This window comes from Physella acuta, unplaced genomic scaffold (assembly GCF_028476545.2).
Source record: "Physella acuta isolate Inbredline_101_S28 unplaced genomic scaffold, ASM2847654v3 ptg000393l, whole genome shotgun sequence".
NCBI lineage: Eukaryota > Metazoa > Mollusca > Gastropoda > Physidae > Physella > Physella acuta.
The window spans coordinates 176026-197522 of NW_026731912.1; the positions used below are offsets into that span (position 1 = coordinate 176026).

Consider the following 21497-nt stretch of genomic DNA (forward strand, 5'->3'; position numbering starts at 1 on the left):
ATCCCCAGGCAGTTATATAAATTCATTTTGTATCTATTTTTTAAAGGTGTAAATTTCCATGCTGGTCTACCATGATCAGTGTTCTGTAAGGCCATTTTCCATTTACTGAAATGAGGTAATTTCATGTTGTACTAATGTCTATTATTTATTTTGTTTATGCATTCCAATTACTTTGTTACTATTTCCTTTTTTATGCTTAATACTTTCTCATGTACCCACAATGTTAAGAAACTACACCGTTGTGAATACTTTGCAGGTCGTTGGCTAGTACATACTTCAAATCAGATTGCTATTATGACCAAACCTGGATTTACTATCTTTTCATTAACTGACGTATTGAATTATTCCTATTTAATTATTTTAGCAAAAACATTTGTATTATCAAATTGCAAGAACTTGTGCTACTTATTGTGGCAGAAAATCAGCCATTGATTGCTGGTCTTTAATTTCAAATCAAGAATAACAACGAACAAAAAATACCATGTATTGAAAGTACTTTATTTTCAACTGTTCACATATTTCTTTAACTATCAGTCTTGTTTACTGAGTCTTAGCAGCTATCCTCCTGTCTCTCTCTTCAGCAATAGTCAGCTTCACACCCTTTCCTCTTGGGAGTGAGATCCAGGGTTTGTTGCCTTTTCCAATGACAAACACATAGGACAACCTGAAATAAAGTACAAAAATTATATATATAAAATAGCCAGCATAGTTTGATGGGCAAACACACAACTACTTGAGTGAAAGTTTTAGTCCTAGTTCTTGAGTAAACCCAGCTCAAATGGAAACCTGACTTAGGTTAAGTAAAGGAGGCTGGGAAGTGATGACCACACTATTGTACCCATTTAGGACACAAAATATAAGTGAGAATCTGTAAGTAGGTCACCAGGACTGAAGAGTAACTATACACTTAATTATTTTACCTAGTAGCAAAAGTGTGTCCAAGAGCATCCTTAATGTGCACAATGTCGAAGGAACCTGGATGTCTCTCTCTGTGGGTGATGGTTCCAACACGTCCCAAGTTATGTCCACCAGTGATCATCACAAGATTGCCTGGTTTTCAATAAAAATAGGATCATTAGGAAATAATTTAAATGGACATTTCTACTAACAAACCTTTAAAGAAATATAACTACCTGAATCAAACTTAATGAACTCCTTCATTTTGCCAGTAGCAATGTCAACCATAATAGTGTCATTGACTTTAACCAATGGATCAGGGTAGCGAATAGTTCTGCCATCATGAGTAGTTATGTAAGGTACATTCTTGGGGCCAGTTGCAGTTTTACGGACACGGCAAAGTTTGTACTGAAAAACATGCACTTGTTTGTTAGGTCTAGCTACAATAATATCATAAGCAGAGTAAAATTTTAGTCAAATGTATTCAACATTTTGTATGCAATATTAAGGAAGTAAATAATCTGCGACCGTCTGTTGAATTTGTTATAGCCTAAATTTTGACCACATCACCTATGTATATACACGTAACATGGCTTCGATTAAGGCACTTTATTTTAAATCAACATTTCGGGCAAAAAAATGTCAGTGTTTAATGATAAAGTCCATAAAAACCACAACTAGGTCACCCATCTGATCAGTGAAAGACAATTTAAATCACCTTTATTGAAAACATTTTCACTATGAGAGAGATATCACTAATGTTTGGATTAAAACAATGGCACAATTTCAGTTAATAGTCCATATACAGCGGACTCAATTTTTGAAGAATATTTACTGTTAAAATAGTATCTCACAAACTGAAAAAGTATTTTAAAATATTGATTTCATAACAAACCTAATTTAACTTCAAATTATTTAACTTTTTATGAAAATAACAGATTCTAACAAATTCTGCCATTATAGTTTTAAGTGAAAATGTTCCATCATTTTGTATGCAGAAGTATAAAGCTAATAATCTGCGACCGTCTGATGATATTGTTATAGCCTAAATTTTGACCACATAAACTTATTAAATTTAAGCAATATGGCTTCGATTAAGGCAAAATGTGAGTGTTACATAAAATATTCAAAATATAAGATGGTACTCAAATGAAAAAGGTTAGAACATGGAAAAGAGCAAAAACAGACATGCCTACCCCTGTCAGCCAAAAGTAGGAACAGTTATGCCTAAAAAGAGGAATTTGAAGCCAAAAAGAGGAACATACGCGCGGACGCAACTTTACTAAGTCAGAAATAAAAATAATTAATTAAAAATTACTCTAATGACATTAGTAGGCTTCTAGTCCTATATAACTAGTCTCTAGTATACATTTAAATACTGCTTAATGTCAGCTTACATTTTAAAAAAGAAATTAACCAATAACCTGAGACCCCCCCCCCCCCCCGAATAAAAATCATAGCTTTGACATAACATTATTGATTTGATTATTTGTGTCTTGCTATGTTCTAGGCTATATGAATAACAAATGCTGAAGGCTTCATCATATGTAAAGTTACGAGCAAAGACCCTTGATCTACCTAGTAAAACTCCTAGTTACTTCTTACTAAGTTCTTCATAATAGTAGTTACTAGTTAAGTTAAACTTACAAGATAGATCAGTATTCACTATTTCAGTATCTACTAGTAGTAGATATACTACTAACTAGATCTAGCATTAAGATGATACGTGTATATATTGTAAGTAAACTAGGAAACAGAAACGTGTGCCAAAGGGAGATAATCACTTTTTCCTGACATTTTTTTCAATTTACTTTATTACCTTTCTTTATTAAATTTTTTTTCAAAAAAATCGGAACCAACTGAGTCAATTTTGGGATGACGGAACAAATTACTTTTTTTAGGTGAAACAGCGGGACGGTTCCGATTTTGGCGGGACGGTAGGCATGTCTGCAAAAACAACAATAGGTCATTGCCAAATGGTACACCTAAATGCAAGCACCAACTTTAAATGGTTTTCTAATTAAATAAACGAAGTGAATACTCGGAAGATTTTCTCCCCAACGTCTCCACTTAGTCTGCAAAAGATAGCTCTGCGCATGCGCAGTGACCTATGGCTAGGGTTAGAATGAGGGTCAGGGATAGGATTAGGGTTCTGCGGTTGTAAACACATGCATGCGCAGTACCATCGAAAACATTGCCGCGATGGCAAGTCGTAGTTTCTCTCAATTGCGCATGTTTATCTTTTTCCGGCTAGCATCTGCCTTAAATAAAATACATCTGACACAATTCTTGCGCCCCTCCTTTTTTTATACCAGTGTCCGATAATAGAATCTTTAAAAAAAAGGGGTGTTAGGTTACTGATAATTAACCAAATACACACATGCTGGCTAATGTCAATGCTAACCCTGTCCCTAACCCTAAACCATAGTCCTACCATAATACGCCTAACCCTAATTTCTAAACAGTAAGTCGAGATTACAATACTACTAGCAACACACCTATTTTTTATCGGACAGCCGGTTTTAATGTTACAAACAAAATTAAGCCATTAAGAAAACAAGATAAATGGCGCAACTATTTTTTTTAAACCATGCAAAATGTAAACCCACAAATAGTAGGCAGAACAACAACTTAATTGGTTTGCGACCGTCAGGGGGTATTAATCTGGGCCCACAATTAACCACTGTCCCCATTGTAGCATCAGCATGGCTGCAATAAGGCCAATAATACTTTGAAACTTAAAACAGTTGATGGTAGTTCAAAGAAGGAACGTTGTTTTCTTTACCTTGGCTTCCTCATTCTTGATTCTGTGAACAACGAATCTGCCTTTAACATCATATAGGATCCTGAAGTTTTCATTTGTGCGGTCAATTGTAACCACATCTTGAAGAAAAAAAGACATGCTCTGATTAGCATACAGTATCTTACAGGCCTAAATCTAGACCCAGGTATAAACACACAAAAATGAAGACATGGTTACAAAATTTAAATATAAAACAATTCCTACCCATGAATCCTGTTGGGTAGCAGTTGTCGGTACGAATCTTGCCATCTACTTTGATGAGGCGTTGTTTGACTATCTTCTTGACCTCTTGGTAAGACAGGGCATACTTTAGCCTATTACGCAGGAAAAGCGTCATAGGAAAACTCTCACGAGATTTATGAGGACCTGGACTACATTTGGGTGCCTGCGATTATGGAGGAAAATAAATACAAGTCATTGGGTCTTGACTTAAGGCAAATTATAACATTCTTAAGTAAGCTTCAGTTAATTAAAAATGACTTACAAAGACACCTCCTGCTTTGTCCAACATCCATGATTTAGGTGCTGCTAAGCGCTTGAGCGACTTTCTTCGTCCTCTGTAACCCTGAGAATTGAAATTACAAAATTTATTACTTGGAAATGTTATTAATGCTAGGAAAAAGAGTTAGAATCTAATAAATTCTAGAGGAGCTTACACTTTTCGGACACACATAGCGAAAAAACGCAACGTAAAAATTCCATGCGGTCTCATTCAGTAACCGCTTAACATAGAAAACAAAAAAAAGTATCATATCTATCCGCAACCATTCTACTTTAATAATGTGTGTGTCATTTTGTATTCATACGCATAGAACTTAAGCTATTCTTGTTATAGTGACTGGGGGGTCTTAACGTGTGTTCGGACACATGTAATACAGTTTTACATGTGTTCGGACACCTTTACCCGTCATCGGACATAGCACTTTTTGTTCATTTAGAATAATTTAAAGTCAATTTAATGAATAAAAACATATATTATATGCATTTATATTGTGTTATTGATTGTTTGTGAGGTAATTTTAATAGTATAAAACCTTTTTCCCACACTCCCAAAGTTCATCCCATTCAGCCATTGCGGCTCGCGCAGTACGCTGCTAAGCCAGCCAGGTCACATGATTCCCCCTCCTCTTTCGCATTCCACTGCCTTCTTGACCTTATTTTGACCCTTTCCCTTCAATAACCAGCCCCTTTTATGCTCTAAATTCTTATTTAATAATATTTTTGTGTTGCTGTCCGATCCCATGTAAGGTCAAAAAAGTTAGCGAACACCCCTTTTTTATTGTTCAAGCACGAAAAAACCCATTAACCTTGACATTTACGATGTTCCATACATATATAGAAGCTATTTATAGTGTAACCTTTTAGCTAAGCATTGATTGGTTCAAGTTTTGCCCCTAAGTCCAACCCTAGGTCACTTCATCCGGCTGGTGTAAAAATAGAAATGTGCGTACCATGCAACGTTGAAAAATTTCTAAAAATAATTCTTGAGAAAGGAAACGGAAGTACTTGACACGGAAGTGTTCATAAATGAACAGTTTACGTGCAGGCGCCGTGGTTTCGCGTGAGACATGCTAATTAAAGTTTCTATGAGCCAAAAACCGACGAAGTGTTCGGTCCTACGTAATTTTTGGTGTGTGTCCGAAAAGTGTAAACTCCTCTAGTTCAATATTTATTTCACTACTGAATGCTTCTGAAATGAAATGCAGGTTTTCAAGGGGGGTGGGGGAGGGGGGGAAGTATCCCAAAAAAACCTCAGGATTAATTTTTTTTTTTAAGTGTCTTAGACTAGTGTGCATGTACAATGAAAGTTTATGTGAATATGTACAAAGTACTGTGAAGAGCAAGACTTGACTTCGGGAGTTTAGGACAAGAGTAGATCTAGCGAAGCTGCAACTGTAGATTTAAGATGCTAGGAGTGGATTTCTGGACAAGTATGATTTGCTAGTAGAACTAGAATGCAGCTAGAGATATACAGGCTAAAATGATTTGGAAAGAGATAGATTTTGCAGGCCAAGTACAGATATATGAATTAAGATACTAAGTGAAGTCCTTAAGAATAGCGTAAGACAAATTTACACAACTTGTTTTGTAAATGACTTATAATGGTAAAGTTATAAACATAATTTGTTGAGCTAACAATTATTTGCAATTAATAACTGACATAAAAAAACAAAGGGATTTTTAACCATATTAATATTTTTAGTAGTTGATTATACTAGATAAAATGTCAAAGGATGGGGTGGATTATATATATTTATTTATATCATGGAAATCCTAACTACCCACCATATTGAAGTCCTAACCGGAAAAGGAAGTAAACCGGGCTAAAAATTTCAACAAAAGCGATTTTAAAATGTAACCTAGCAATTTCCGGAAAATGATATTGAAACAAAACTTGTTATATATTTGATGATGAATTAATTAGACCCCTATTTTTCATAATATATATTAATCTTATTACAAAATTTAAAAAAATCATCGGTGATGTGGCTAAATAATATGTGTATCACCTTCGATAAGCTTTATAGTCAACTATCAAGGCTAATATTCTTTTTCAAAATGCAGCTAGGCTTAATTTAAGCGCTATTAAAGTAGTAAAAACAAAACATTTTAAAAAAAAAACAACACTTTTTAAATATGCTTTTACTTTTAATTTAACTGAAAATTGGAAAATAAGTAATTAATTTTGTCATTCCCTTTTTACTGTTGAACGAATTCATTTTTCAATTACATTTTAATGACAGTTTTAAGTTCTTTAAAAAATAAATATTCTTGCATTATCACCTGAGACAAAAGTTAAAATCGTTGCATTAGAAGTTGGTCAAATTTGTGTAACAAGATTTGCCACAATCCGCAAACAAAGTGGGGGGGGGGTGCGTGTGCGCGTGCGCGTGCGCGTGCGCGTGCGTGTGTGCGTGTGTGTGAGTGTGTGTGTGTGTGTGTGTGTCAAGACTTATTTATCTGAGAGGCGAACTGCAATTATGTTTACAGGACAAGGGATGGACAATGCAAAAGGAGTCAGATTATTAGGCCTACTCAATAAAAGAGATAACAGAAAAATGTGACATTTCGTTTTCGACCTATCTCTACCTACATATTGTTTATTACATTTCAATTTCTATTATGCCTACCCCTCCCCTAACTTCCACAGCAATACGTTCCGGATTCCAGTGGACGTTCTTAATTTGTCCTTTATTTTATAGAATTAAGTCTTTCAAGTAAAAATCAACAATCGAAGCAGCTTTTATTGAATTTTTAGGACATAATATCGACTTTAACAGTGTTTTTTATATCAACCCAAATTTCTGAAAGGGGCATGGACATACGTATATCGCAAAGCTAGGTTAGACGTATAACCTACTCCTTGTTAAATAATAGTGAAGTACAACCGTGTTTCTTTCAGACATTTTTCTCTCGGGTGGTATTATTCTATCAAATTGAAAACGAGTTCAACAGCCGATGTAGATTGTAGGAACACGCAATAGGAACATCGGGCAATCTAGAAACTTACATTTGTTGACCATTTGTTATGTACCGAGCATAAAATAGTCCATGACCAACGCATAGATTATAGTTTCCACAAAAAACAATCCAATAACTTATATATAGGCCTATATTCTCCCAGCAGTTAGCTAAATAGTTTCGTTTCAATTTTTGTTTACCTTATAGACATTCCAAAATATGATAACTAGCAACGCTGCTTATATTGATAGCTAAAAACAAAACTACAAAATTTGCAAAAGTGCCTTTTAATTAACTATTATAGGCTACTTAGAACGAAGAACAGACGTTGTCAATTCAAGCAGTTTAATGAGAACCGATATTCTTCTGCATGTTTGATATTTAAAAATTGGCTACAAAATTTAAACCTTTTTAATGATGTCTTTCACCCCCTCAATGATCGATCTGGGGAAGATGGAATTGCAAGCGTTATACTTGTTTCATGCGCAACTCTCCTGATACCATGTTAGTTTTACTTACAAACTAGATATGGTTAGCTAGAAAACTTAGATGTGATGAAGTGTTTTAGACACACACACGCGCGGGCGCGCACACACACACACGTTCTTATTCGTCATCATCTTTTTCTCTTTGTATCCATAACCACAAGTACCCCCACAAAAAGCTACCTCCACTTTTGTCGGTCTCCGGCAATTTTCCAGCCCCCCCAAGACAGTCTGCCTTTGCCAGCTGATTCCCCGTCGTGCGCCTCCATGTCTCCATTGGCCTTCCCTGGTTTCCTTTTTTATTGCGATGTTATCTGGATTCATTCTTATGATGTGCAACATCTTTTCCCCCCGATTATTTTGGAAACTGCTTACATATCCTTCTCTCCAAGCAGTCTATCAACGGAGAAGGTGCAGGCCAGTGGATGCAACGTTCTTATTATTGGAAACATAAACCAATAGCTTTGCCCACTTGCAGTGTTTTTTTTTCCATTCATCTCTTCGAGATAGTCTACCGCCCCCCCCCCCTGAACGAAATGGAATTTATATAGAAAATATTTAGTTTAGTTCCCCCCCCCCCCCAATTTTCAAGTGCCCCCACCCCCGGAGAAAAAAGTCTTACCTCTTGTTTTATGATTTCATATTCACATTACATTTTTTTTACTCCACGACTATGACACCCACGCCAGACTCAACAGTATGCTAACGCAGCCCCGAAAGTCAAGAGGATGGAACCGGGCTCTGGTCTGTAGATCGCCATCGACCAAACTCCCTAGTCCCCACCGGAGAAGGAAGTCGAAAACTGATGGAGACGTGCCGATGCGGCTGGTAGTGTCGAATTCACAAACTATGAATCGTTGATAAGAGAAACAAGTTAATTAAAAAGTCTAGTGACATTTAAGCGCAATTTCCTTATGTTATCTAAAAATAGCTCTGTCGTAGCGTAAATCAAGAGCAGGGTTAGTAAAACCATTGGTTAGTTATTAAAACTTTTTTTATTAATTTTTTTTCGGTATTTTACATGTTTTATTTACAATAGAGTTACATGACTAAAAACCATTGCGCGCCTAGTTACCGAACGTGATGTCGCAGCCATTGAACGTGATGGCGCAGCTATTGAACGTGATGACGCGTATGGTGTGGTTGGATAAAAATGCCTACTAATTCGGCCCAAATTTTAATTAACTCAAAAAATTTTTTGTGACCGAACGAAAGGATATTTTTGAAAACTTTCTTCGGCAATTTTGTTCTAAATTATGGCAGGAATTGATTGGTACATGTTTCAAGTCGCTAAGTGGTCTGGTTGCCGAGATATGGGCCAAAAACGGCATTTTCCCGAGGTTTTTTGGCTTTTCCGGGAAATCCATGAAAGAAACCCGTAATTTTTATGGCCTATGTTCATCCTCGTAACTTGCTTAACATAATTGCTTTGGAACTAGTCCTCGATATTGCTTCGTTGAGGAGGAGATACAACTTAAAGCTGCGGACACACATTCATACATTCATCCATACATCCAGAAATGACGGGTTAATAAACGCAATTCTCCAGAATGGAAATTGCGCTAAAAAAAAGAACTAGAAGCGGCGTATGCTACGTCGCGGGTCAGCTCGTTTGTATATATTTTTGTAATCTCTCTATGGCTGACGATAATGGTTATGTCTGTAAAAGTAGAAAAAGTGATATAACGTTGTTTCAAAATATGATGATCGTTATAATAAAATACATAAAGATCAATCCAACGAGGCTCTGACTTCTTTGACATTTTTTTTAGATTACTTCGGAGATGGTGTAGGAAAATGTGACTAACATATTAGTTAGAAATAAAAAAATATTGAAAATGTTTATTTTTGTTGTTTTGATAAATGGGTGATGGAACTATGTAATGTCATTTAGGGAGAGGGTGTAAGTCTTGATTTATGAGTGACAACCTATGGGGATTAGGTGGTGAGGTGAAATAGACTAAAATTGACAGACTTAATTTATGATTAGTCCTTATTATACAGCTTTTCAATCGTATAGTTACAAAGCAGATGCATTAAATAATATATTCTACGATGATCACACCTAACTGTATTTACTCAAATATTTGTAACAAACTGGGAATGCTAACACCATTTTAACCAGTAGTAATTGGGAAGTTAGGACAGTCAGTGATATGTCTGCTATGTATGCTTGTTGTTTTCAGTGTAAAAACTTTGAAACGGTATAATGCTTATTCTTAAGCTGACTTGGTAAAATAATAATGCGTTTCCGACTGTAGAAAATGTCCACGGGAGATTATTTAAAATATAACAATTTGCGGATTTATGACATGAATTAATTAAAATTAAATAGACCCACTAATATGTGAATGTGCACTCTCTTCGGAACTTATAAGAATATCTCTTTATATCCTTTTGGTGTATGTTTTAAAAACAAAATTTTAAATATACTTTACTAATATGAATACAGAAATAATATAAATGTATTAGGCCCTATTTATTAAAAATTTCACTGAATATAAAAAGGGCAGAATTTAATACAATGGTCACATTACAATTTTATCCAATCAAAAGCGAGTTTCTTGCTGTTTCTTATCTATCGTTGGAAAATAAGATGTCGAAGAATTGTTTCAAGGGTGTGTTGTTTTGATAGCTTTGTTTTGATTTACTTGGGACTGTTTAGGCACAAGGTCTGTCGGTACTCAAACTGTTAAGATGGAACATTACACTGACTTCGAAAGTGACAGTAATTTTGCCGATTTTCTTAAATTTGAAGACGATGAAGACATGGAAGACATGAGTTCTATCACCCAGGTATGTGTCGATGAAGATCCTGAAGAAGAGGAAACAACAACACAACGGTGTTCCAATTCTGGGGTAAATGTTTCAGAAACTACAGACCAAGAGCATGTCTCGGTTGACGATTCTAATAGCAAGGAAGCAGAACTAGGACAATCAGACCCAAAGACAAAATCTCTGAGCGTTGATTTCGAGAAAACTGGGTAAGTTTCTTTTCTTTTAGTTCTACAATCTACTCTAGACTCTAGACTAGAATCTAGATCTAGATCCAGACCTAGATCTAGAATCTAGAAACTTTCTAGTCAGTCTAGATCTGGAAAATCTAAATATAAATCTAGACTAGAAATTAGTAATAGAATCTAGGGTAAAACTTCATTTTAGCGTGTTTTATTGCCTCTTCAATTTCACCTCCGGTTGAGCGTATTTTATTACAAACACAACCGAAGCACACAAAAATGTTAGGAAAACACTAGGATTAGAGCTAGATCTTTTTTTTTGCCTCTTCACGTTCACTTCCGGTTGAGCGTATTTTATTATAAACACAACCGAAGCACACAAAAACGTTAGGAAAACACTAGGATTAGAGCTAGATCTTTTTTTTTAATATATGAATATGAGTTTTAATTAGAAAAAGGTAAAAAAAAAAACAACATAACAAAGCATTAGGAAAGTTCCAATTAAATAAGCATTAGGACAGTTCCAATTAAATAGCGTGTGATCGTCAGCGGGAGAAAAATCCCTACACGGTCAAGGGTTCACAGTGAGTTCACATTGACTTTAATTAGGCTATTAGCAAAGGTCATAGCTTGGGGAATAGCTATTTGAAATGGTGTTTGCCTCAGTTTTGGGGTCATCGTGAGTTCATAAAAGTTTATTTAATATTTATAGGGCCTAGCATTCAATATTCCAAATTTGGATTTTTCTCAAGTTATGATGAAAGTAAATTATCAAAACTAAATCTTCATAAAGAAATAAGCCCAATGTTTTCCTAACGTTTTTGGGTGTTTCGGTTGTGTTTATAATAAAATACGCTCAACTGGAGGTGCACGTGAAGTGGGGAATAAAATATGCTAAAATGGAGGTTTACCAGAATCTAGTAATTAGATGTAGATCTAGTCTTGAAGACTAGTACAGTAGAGACTAGAGATCTAGAATCTAGATTTCTAGATCTAGACTAGGACACTAGATCTAAAATCTAGGTCCTTTTAGTTAGTCTAGAATAGTATAGATTAATCTAGATCTAGAAAAAAAGTTTAGTTTCATTGAGTTTAATCAAGTTCCTTTTTATTTTTAAATTTAAAATATCAACTTGGCTAGATCTAGACTTTCTAGACTCTAGTGTGATACTCCCATTAGTCATGAGCAGCCTAATGATTAGACATTAGGCTTAATCTAGATTTATAGGCCTAGGCCTAATTAAATTACAATTAGTTTTGGCATGTGATCTAATAAGGGCCAAATCAATTTTATGGATATTTTTCCACATGGGCCTAATTATTTTGATGACACTTAGCTTAGATCTCTTGTCTTAGTTTAAGAAACTTAGTAGTTTCTTTTGCTGGAAGTTTTAAAATTTTATGCCATCACCATCTTCTTCCTGCCCGCTGTTTTAGGTACATTCACCACACAATATCTGAAGATGAAATACTCATGCAAATCAATCCTGGAAGCAGTCGTATGCCAACCAATCCATCTCATGCTACATTAACCATTGAAAGTCAAAACCCAAAAACTAAGGCCAAGGAGGTCACAAGGTGGGTCACACAATTAAAGAAGAAATTCTTTCCTGTCTTCAATCCTTTCTTATTGATAAGTATCAACTTTTAATTCTTAGATCCTGTTCTTTAATATCAACCAATGTTTGAAATATAGGCCTATAGGCTAAGTATAGTATATTGTAAGTATATTGTATTTAAAAGATGTTATCTAATTCATAAGGAAGCTAAAAGTATTAGATTTGCACTTGTGTTTCTTTATTTTTAAAAATATGTAATTAGTACATTTCCCTAATATTGGTTATTTTTAAGGTTCAAGTGCACATTTGCCCAGTGTGCAAGAACATACAGTACACCTGGTAATTTAAAGACACATGAAAAAACTCACAGAGGTAATTGTGAAAAGTTGTTCTTTACTTTTCATTAGTATAATGAATTTAGAGCTCTTACACTACAGTTGTCTAAAACAAGATTTAAAATTTTTTTAGACCTTTGTAAATCTACATTAGTTTCTTTATAACTGTTAATTAATCATAAATGAAACAATTTTTTTTACCTTTATCATAAGATGCATTATGACTTTAAAAACAAATTACAATGCTAATGATTGTTCAAAACCTTTACTGTAGGTGAACTAACATTTGTTTGTAATGAATTGGGTTGTGGTAAAAGATTCTTGACTTCATACTCATTGAAGATTCATGTGCGAGTTCACACAAATGAAAAACCTTATGAATGTGATAAACCTGGATGTGAGAAGTCTTTTAACACTATTTATAGGTAAATTAATTACTTGCTAAAAAAACATTTTTTTCTGGACTATTAGATTATGAATTATTATAATTTTTTTTTAAAGGAGTTCTTAAAGACACAATTATTGAAATAATTTCCATTAGTTTCAAATATGTTTTTGTACTTTAAAAGTTTAAATGTTCTTAATAATTGTAAAATTGATTTTTTTTACTGTAATTAACATTAATTAGATTGGTTTTGGCTTTTAGATAAATTTCAGTATTGTGTAATCTTTGAAACTTAATATTAAAAATTTAAATACTGCATAATTGAAATGTTATTTTAAAATCTTAGACTGAGAGCCCATGAGCGTCTTCATACTGGTGAAACATTTAAGTGTGGCTCAGATGGATGCACAAAATACTTTACAACTCTCAGTGATCTTCGAAAGCACATCAGAACACATACAGGAGAAAAACCATTTGTGTATGTCTTATATTAATGTCCATTCCACCAAAAATATCTTTATAGTCAACATTTGTTTGGCGTTTTTTATCAGTGATTTTTTTCCGGATTGACCAAAATATAATTTAATATAAATAACTTACGAGTTAAATTGTAAACTTGTTACTTAGGTAGTGTACTATAGTTTTAAAACTGGGAGTAATTTTATGCTTTGTTGGAAAACAACCAATGTTACACATAAAGTGGCTGTCTACATTTATATTTGAATATCTATTGCAGTTGTAATGAAGATGGGTGTGGAAAGGCTTTTGCTGCAAGTCATCATTTAAAATCACACAATCGAATTCATACAGGTATTATTAATGCAATTTCTAGTTACAACTATAGCTGTACAAATGAAATGTAAAAAAGTAAAGGTGCCTTCTGGACCTGACCGTATATGGTGAAAGAAAAGTAGAGTTATCCTGTTTCTGTGACCTTAGCATATGAAGGGATAGTGTAGTCAGCACTATGCCCAGTTACCTTTACTTTCCCCAAAGAAAGTGCAGGGACATTCTACTGATTTGAAACAGGATTCTAACTCTAGTGCTCTACCGCTATGCCACGCTGTCCCACAAATTGAAATGTAATTTCCCAAACATCAAACAGCATTTTAATATAAAATCATAACATTGTTTTTGTTTTACTCCTATTATTATATTTGTAATGTTAAGAAGTGAATGTAAAATTTCAGGTGACAAACCCTATGAGTGTACAGAAGATGGGTGTTGTAAAGCATTTACTTCCATCTATAGCCTGAAGTCACACAAATCTAGACATGAACGAGAACTAGAAAAAGACAAAGGTTTGTCTATATCATTCATGTTTTATTATAAATTTATACATTCTGTTTTATTGTTAAACAGGATGATTGAGTACTTATTAAATAGTAGTAATATCGCATTTTTAGTTTGCGTTCGTTATACCTTCCCTCTAGGTCACCAGCATAGCACAACTAAAAGTTCAACAGGTAGCTCTTATGATATAGAGAACAATAATGCAAATTTGTCAACTCTACAAAATGTGATAGTATTGAGTCAAGGAAACGTTCATTCAGATGTCAAGTGTGAACCAGATCAGGTGCGATATTTCTTCTTTTAAAGCAACTCTTATTTGTATGATTTTTGTGCTGATATCTTGCTGTATCTTAGCAATGTGCTTTAAAGATTGCTGGAATCATTGCCAGCCTGTATTTCTACTATTCTGCTGTTACAATACTTTCTATACATTGTTAGGATGTTGTAAAAACGCAGTAAGCTCTACCTACTATCTCTATTGCAATGCTTGCTTCTATTTTTATTAAAAGCATTACCAAAAAGTAGTTTTGTAATGATGGTGTGTATTCTTTCAGACCACCAATGGAATGAGTGTGGAGCAAGTTATAAATTCTATGTACAGTTCTAGAGTTGTGAGTGAAAATTATCCTCAAGGTTTAACCCAAGGAGATGATGGTGAGTAATTTGAACTAACTTCTTAACAGATCATGTGATATGATTTTAGGCATTTACCCTCTAGAGATGGGACAGTTCATAAAAAAGTTAAATTTCTGAGTCAGATAAAAGCCCAGTCCATAACTTCAGGTACCTTATTAGTTGGCTGTGTTCAGGTGTTGAGAAAGAAATAACTTATTGGTAAAAGATTGCAATGTGTTGTGTGAGGAAAACCTACTCTGTGTGATGAGTTGTAGGGCCATAGAAATTTTTTAGTGAAAAGTAGTGACAAAAGTAGTTAAATATCAATACTGAAGAGGTTAGGGCAAGATTGCTGTATTTACACACAAACTGTTCTCTATATAATAAACTTATCATTAATAATTAGTGGGCATAAAAAAGTATTTCTCACACTGGATTTAAATGTACATTTTTCTCCAAATACAATTTTGCAGACTATTTTGCTATATGATCAAGTAAAGAAAAATTACTCAGTCTGTGTTATTTAAGCATAAAAATAAAATTAACATATCTTTTCAAAGGATTAAATGTTATGTTTTAATCTGTAGGAGTCTCCACTAGCATAGTACAAGAACTTATCCAGCCTGTGATTCCTCTAGAGCCATGTTTGATTGACCAACAAGCAGTTTGTGTGATGCCATCTGCTGTTGATCTGACCAGTGGTACGTTGTCCATGATTCCATCTCTACAGCTTGACCCCAGCATGATTCAGCCCACCCAGCTGATAACCCACCACATGGCGTCAGAGGCCCAGGGTGGTGTCTCTCAGAATGTCAGTGTGGGCGGAGCAGTCCAAGCTAATGATGGGGTGGACAGCTTGCTGCCCCCGGTCTCCACCTCACTGGCCAACTTCCAGCTGCTGATGGGAGGCAACAATTCGATCATGCTACAAGGCCAGAACGGCGCCTTGCTCCAGATCCCCAGCTCTGTCCTCTTGCAGAACCCCGCCGCACTTGCCACGCTGGTGAACTCACTGGGTCAAACTGTTGACAACATCGCCACCTGCTGCGCTGCGTCAGGTTCCTACGAACCATCCACTGTCATCGCGAATCACTCTCTCATTTCATCAAACGGAAAAACGTTACCAACTTTATCTGGTTTAAATATGATTTCTCAACAACCAGCATCGGGAACAGAAACAATGATACTACCTACCCATACAATACAAGCAATGCACCCTGTACATCACACTATTCAAGGAGCCCCTGTGAACTGTATATCAGATTACTCCACCATCATTGGCCTAAATCCCCAAAACACAAACAGTTTACAGTTCAGTAATTCACAGAACTTAATTTTGAATTATAACAACGACAGTATTGACCAAAGCGGAGGTGCGTCTTTGTCATCCCTGACGCTCGTGGATCCACAGGCCACCTCCGCTTCCCACTCATCCAATGAAATGCTTCACCTGATAGATCATAGCCAAGCATCGGCCTCTCAAAACACTATTGAAACACCTACCACAACCCCAGTGATATTAAAATGTCCACCGGTCGCACACACTCACATCGCCTCATCCGCTGGGTCGTGTTCGAAAACTTGCTCAACGTCGTGCTCCACCTCAACCTCCCATTCAGTCCCTCGATCTGTGCCGGCCAGAATAAACTTGCCAGATGATGGCACCTTGACCTCAGCTATTCAGAAAGGTATACCTGTGTCTATTGTTGCTGGAGCCAACCCTTCCTCCATTGTTCTCAACCAAGTGTTTGTGCCAGTGTACAGTAACACAGAGAAAGGTCCAGTTATAGAACTAGTCCCTCTCAAACCTAGCACATAGCCTTAAGAACTTCCCCCTCTTGTCAATGTTGTAATGCTTTCAATGCTTGATGTGGATTTGTACAAAATGTGTTCTTAACAGTATGTGTTTTTACAATAGTCTGTTTTATTTATTTTGCGAACAATGCAGGCATAGCTGTTTTCTAAAAGCAAGTGGAACATACATAAAATGAAAGAAGAGTGAATGGAATATTAATGTAATTTAATATTGTTTACTTATATAAGTTATTAATGAAAATTGTTTATGACAGATATATTTATTTTATTTCCTTATTATTTCAACTCTAGTTCTCTATTAATATCCTTAAGACTGATCACTTGAGATAATTCATTGCTATACTTGTAAACTCAAGTTAGTAAGTACATACAGCTTTTACTCTACCTTCACTACTGCTAAGATGAAGCTGCTCTTTCTATTTTCTATATCTATTACAGATTGAATAAGTAACCAAGAAAATAATCTGTCCCATATGTAACTCAGGGATACATAAGCCCTTCACTTCAAATCCAAAGTTAATGTTTCATATAAACTTTTATTTTAAATTTAAAAAAAAATTGCTCTAAAGCTGGTTGTATTTAAAAAAAAACAACAACTTCCTATTTTGTTTGGGGTAATTTATTTTTTGTTTTTATTCTATAAATGAATACACAATTTTGATACACAATAGATACTCACCATCCTAATGCATCAACAAATTTAGATGCAAGCAGCTTGTCAAATCAATTTCACTTGACTAAAAACCATTCATAGCTATTTGTACTAATTTATACCTTCATTTCTTTTATTTTTTTAATAATCCTGATATTGAATAAAATGGCTACCAAATATGTCACTTATTACACAAGGAAGTATTTTTCTATCTATCTGCATGTTTATCTGAGTCTGACATAGTATTTGCTCTTGAATACTGTTCTATTTTTAAAATCAAAAGCAAAGCTGCAATAATGTTTACACTATTTTTAAGTCATCCACCATTTTTACAGTCATTTTTATAAACAAGGCTTCTCCATGAAAGAGCATCACACAGGTAATCATCAACTCTAAAAATGTTAAAAGTATTATTATCATTGAACATATTTTCACCCTAAATATTTAATTTTGTTTACATGTGGACAACATATTTTGTTTGATCCTACCACTGCCTGTTAAGACCTACGTGTTGAGCAAATTGATCATAAGATTGATATCATGACTGTATACACACATCATTTTTCATTAGTGTTAGCCTTGCATTAGTATGTTACTAGAAGTGGTGTTAGCAGATCTAATCGTTTACATTTGATTTGGTTATTTTTGCATGTGCCATAACTATTTAACAGAGCAATACTAAAAATTAAACTGTAACATCTATTCCATTTCTAACATCAAATATTCACTTCTAATGAGGATATTTATTGAAAATTCTTTTTATTGATCTGTTTGGATTACATTATCATTGAAACTATTTATTCCATTTATTTAAAGAATTTTGTCTTGTATGCATTGAATTTGTAAAATGTGTTCATATACTATTTTTTTCATTTATCCTATTCCATGAGAAATTGAAAAGCCATATGAAATTTCACGGAACAATTACATGTACTGTGAGATAATAAAATTTAACTTAAAACTATTTGTAAGGTTGTTTCGTTTAGTTTAGTAATTTAAGTTATATATACTGTGATAATTTAATATGTACACATTGGGTCAAACCCAGTTAGTGATTTTCATTCAACAAGTTTGGTAAAATTTTGGGTCCATTTGTTGTGTGACAATTAAGGTTAACTATGCAATGCTTTGTTGGTGTTACATAAATTAAACTTACCCCTGTCGTTTAGCAATAATCCTGTGGAATATGTTTTGTACAAAAATAAGCTGTGTAAATGTCAGGATAACTATGTACTACTGCATGCTATACTCATTACAATAAATTTTATATCTGACAATTGAGTCATACATTTTATAATGGTTTTAATTTTTTTTCTTGTTCAACAATTGTTAATCCTTGTCAGAAAAATTGTAACATTTACTTCAACAAAAATGGCATTTCCTTGGGTAAAAGAATTTGTCGAACAAATCGAAATGCTTTCAACTAGAATATACATCAGTTTGTTAACAAAAATGTTAATATTTTTATAGTTTTATTCACATTTTATACTCTTAACAAAACCTATCCGATTATAGGGTACAAAATTATGACTGTAACAAGTAATATTCTGTGAGTTTAGATTTTCTGATTATTTTCACATTATTGTTTATATATCAGTAATTCTTCCATTTAAAATTGTTCGACATCTTTCCAAGTGCAAAATTTACACAGATAATTAACACTGATAGTTGTCTTTTTCATTGGTGAAGGCTGTAACAAAAAGGTGGCTCGTGGACTTTAGGGAGAAATTTCTACATATTTTTTTTTATAATTGTGCTTTGTACATTGTCATAGAATGACATTAGCAACATTACTGATTTTCAAATGACTAGCTTCATTATTTTTATTTTAGGTAAAAAAAATAATTTCTGTATATTTGTGCAGATGGTCATGTTGAGCAGTATTACCTGAAGTGTAAAGTCTTGAGAGCAAGTTCTTATTTATTGATACCACAATAGTAAAAAGCTCAACCAACAAATCACTTTCCTTTTCTTGCTGAGTTTGTGTGGCTAAGTTTATTACAGTAGGAAGTTTGTATAGGGATAGCAGTTTCTTCTGTATACAACAGAATTTACGTGTGTTTGTTTATTGTAGTGCTGTTTGCATTGGTAATTAATGCTGAATGTTTTCTGTTTTGTTATTCATCCTTGTTAGAGTAGTTCGATGTTTCACACTTTAATTGAAGTTAGGTTGCACACAAACACTTCGATGTTAGTTTGTAATTATAGTGTAACATATACTAATAGAATTGAAGTTAGCTCACACAAAAGCTAATACAAATCAAGCACGGTTGGACAGAATCACTAATAGTAATAGAATTTACCGGAGGTTGGTCACAAAAATTAAAAAAAGAATTGACATTTTCTTGAAGTTTGGAAGAAACAATTCTAGAATACAGCATTGTTTAATGTATTAGCAAGAATGCAAGCTAATGATACCTTTTTAATGAATTAATACTACGCTTTTTGAGTAAAGCAGAATCCATAGCATATTTGAGGTGTTAATAGTTTTAATACCTAATTTTGAGCTTCTGGATTTTTATTTTGAACTAGCTATTTGCTGAGTGATATATTGTTTCCTTTGCATTAAGTCTGATTTTATTTTATAAAGTATTCTTAATTAGATTGTTAAAATCTTTTATGCACTTACGAGAGGATTTCTATTTTTGAAAAAAAAAAGCACCAGCAAAAAAATTGACTTGTTTACATACAGGTATCTTTAAGTAAGTACAATTTTGTACTGCTGGTTGTATTGTATTGTTCAAAGGTTTCAGACCAGCTTGTAAGACATTTATTCTTTGCTTTAAGAGCTGTTGTGTGTGAAGTATTTTAATGTATAGTATTAGTAATGAAAAAAGGTCGCCAGAATTAATATTTTAATGCTGGTATGATTATGGCTTTTCCAGGAACTAATCTCAGTTGCTTAAAGTCAAGTTGACTTTCCTTGTTATTTTTTAAAGTTCATAATATTTTAATACTGTTACTTTATTCACAAGACAATATAACCAATTTTAGACCTGGAAGCTACTACAAGCTTTTGAAACCTTTTTCAATTTATTTTTTTAACCAGAGATGGTCACGTGATACTTTTTCCCTTACATGTGACTGGGATGTCCAGGTATTGGCCATTGTAGGTAGTGGAATAGGCAGATATTTGTCAATGTAGTGGGTGGGTGTCATGTAAATTTTTTGTATACTTTAGATTCCGCCACAGCTTTCAAAACGTACAATAGTTTTATTAACAAGATCACTATTTATTTTCAGGGTCCAACCTAATGTAGTTTATTATGCTTATCCATTTGAGCTTATTAACCTAGAATTAAAGACACTAATTCCTCACAATCTACCAAATTTATAATTTTTATTTGGAGTAGAACAAAGTGAACATCTATCTTGAATAAAATTTGGGTTTAAAAAATATTTGTTTTTAATTAGATAATTTTTTTGGTGATTGCTTATGAGCATAAACTGTAAGACATGATGATTGGTACTGTTTTCTCTTGGCTTGCTATGGTTGTATTTGTGTTTAGATTAGATCTTGTCACACAGGAACAATATTTTTTAAAAGAGTTTAGAATTTTTTTTGACTAAACATGCTGCTTTTGTTTTTTCTCTGATTATTCATTAAGTATTTAACACACAATGGTGTTCTGATTATTCTGTCATGTGTCACATTATTTACTTAGATAACTTTACAAGTCCCCAATCAGTGTGTAATTACGGTGTGTATTTCAAGTCCTAACCTTGGTGTATACATAGATGAGTGCATGTTTATTAAATAATTGTAAAAACATATTTTTGAACACATAGTAATTTTTAAAAAATTCTGCAATAAAAGTAAGTATTTCTACATAGAGTTATGTTCAATTTTTGGCTGATTTTTTTGCCATTCCCTCACTCTAAAGAAAATATTGTATTGCATGATTCATGCTCAGCACTCTTATTTAGTGATGCTTCCTATTTCAATTAAGCGGTATCAGAACTGAAGTATCATTTTTAGTTGCTAGATAAGGGAAAACCAATCAGTTTAATGACAAACAACGATTAGAAATCAAACGACCAAAATCAAACTGTAATCATTTACTCCACAAGGTATTGCTAATACAAGAAACAAATAAATAAAAAGACCATGCATACGTTTTCATTAAAACTTGAATGCCTGTGTAAATCAAGTATATCTAGTGTAAATAAAATATTAATGGATTTTTAAAAAATAAATAAGGTGTTAGTGTATTGTAACATAAAAACTTTTGTGAACTT

At 33.8% G+C, this 21497-nt stretch overlaps 2 protein-coding genes and 2 non-coding genes across 4 annotated transcripts; 1 reads left to right on the forward strand and 3 right to left on the reverse strand.

Moving 5' to 3' along the window:
* Positions 1–479: 479 nt before the first annotated feature.
* On the reverse strand, positions 480–6073 carry LOC131942191 (small ribosomal subunit protein eS4). Its single transcript, XM_059301924.1, has 7 exons — positions 5987–6073; positions 4185–4265; positions 3905–4085; positions 3683–3780; positions 1134–1305; positions 921–1050; positions 480–664 (listed from the first exon to the last, which is right to left on the reverse strand). Exons 1-7 carry the CDS (start codon positions 5987–5989, stop codon positions 541–543), a joined length of 789 nt encoding a protein of 262 aa, XP_059157907.1. The 5' UTR covers positions 5990–6073; the 3' UTR covers positions 480–540.
* Positions 1374–1507, reverse strand: LOC131942198 (small nucleolar RNA SNORA16B/SNORA16A family). Its single transcript, XR_009386720.1, has one exon. It is a non-coding gene; the product is annotated as a small nucleolar RNA SNORA16B/SNORA16A family (small nucleolar RNA).
* Positions 3493–3623, reverse strand: LOC131942199 (small nucleolar RNA SNORA16B/SNORA16A family). The gene has a single exon (XR_009386721.1). It is a non-coding gene; the product is annotated as a small nucleolar RNA SNORA16B/SNORA16A family (small nucleolar RNA).
* Positions 6074–10242: 4169 nt separating the features above from the next.
* LOC131942188 (metal regulatory transcription factor 1) lies at positions 10243–21064 on the forward strand. The gene is made up of 10 exons (XM_059301918.1): positions 10243–10631; positions 12042–12182; positions 12456–12535; positions 12773–12923; positions 13230–13361; positions 13620–13693; positions 14074–14184; positions 14317–14459; positions 14731–14830; positions 15379–21064. Exons 1-10 carry the CDS (start codon positions 10345–10347, stop codon positions 16608–16610), a joined length of 2451 nt encoding a protein of 816 aa, XP_059157901.1. The 5' UTR covers positions 10243–10344; the 3' UTR covers positions 16611–21064.
* Positions 21065–21497: the final 433 nt, after the last annotated feature.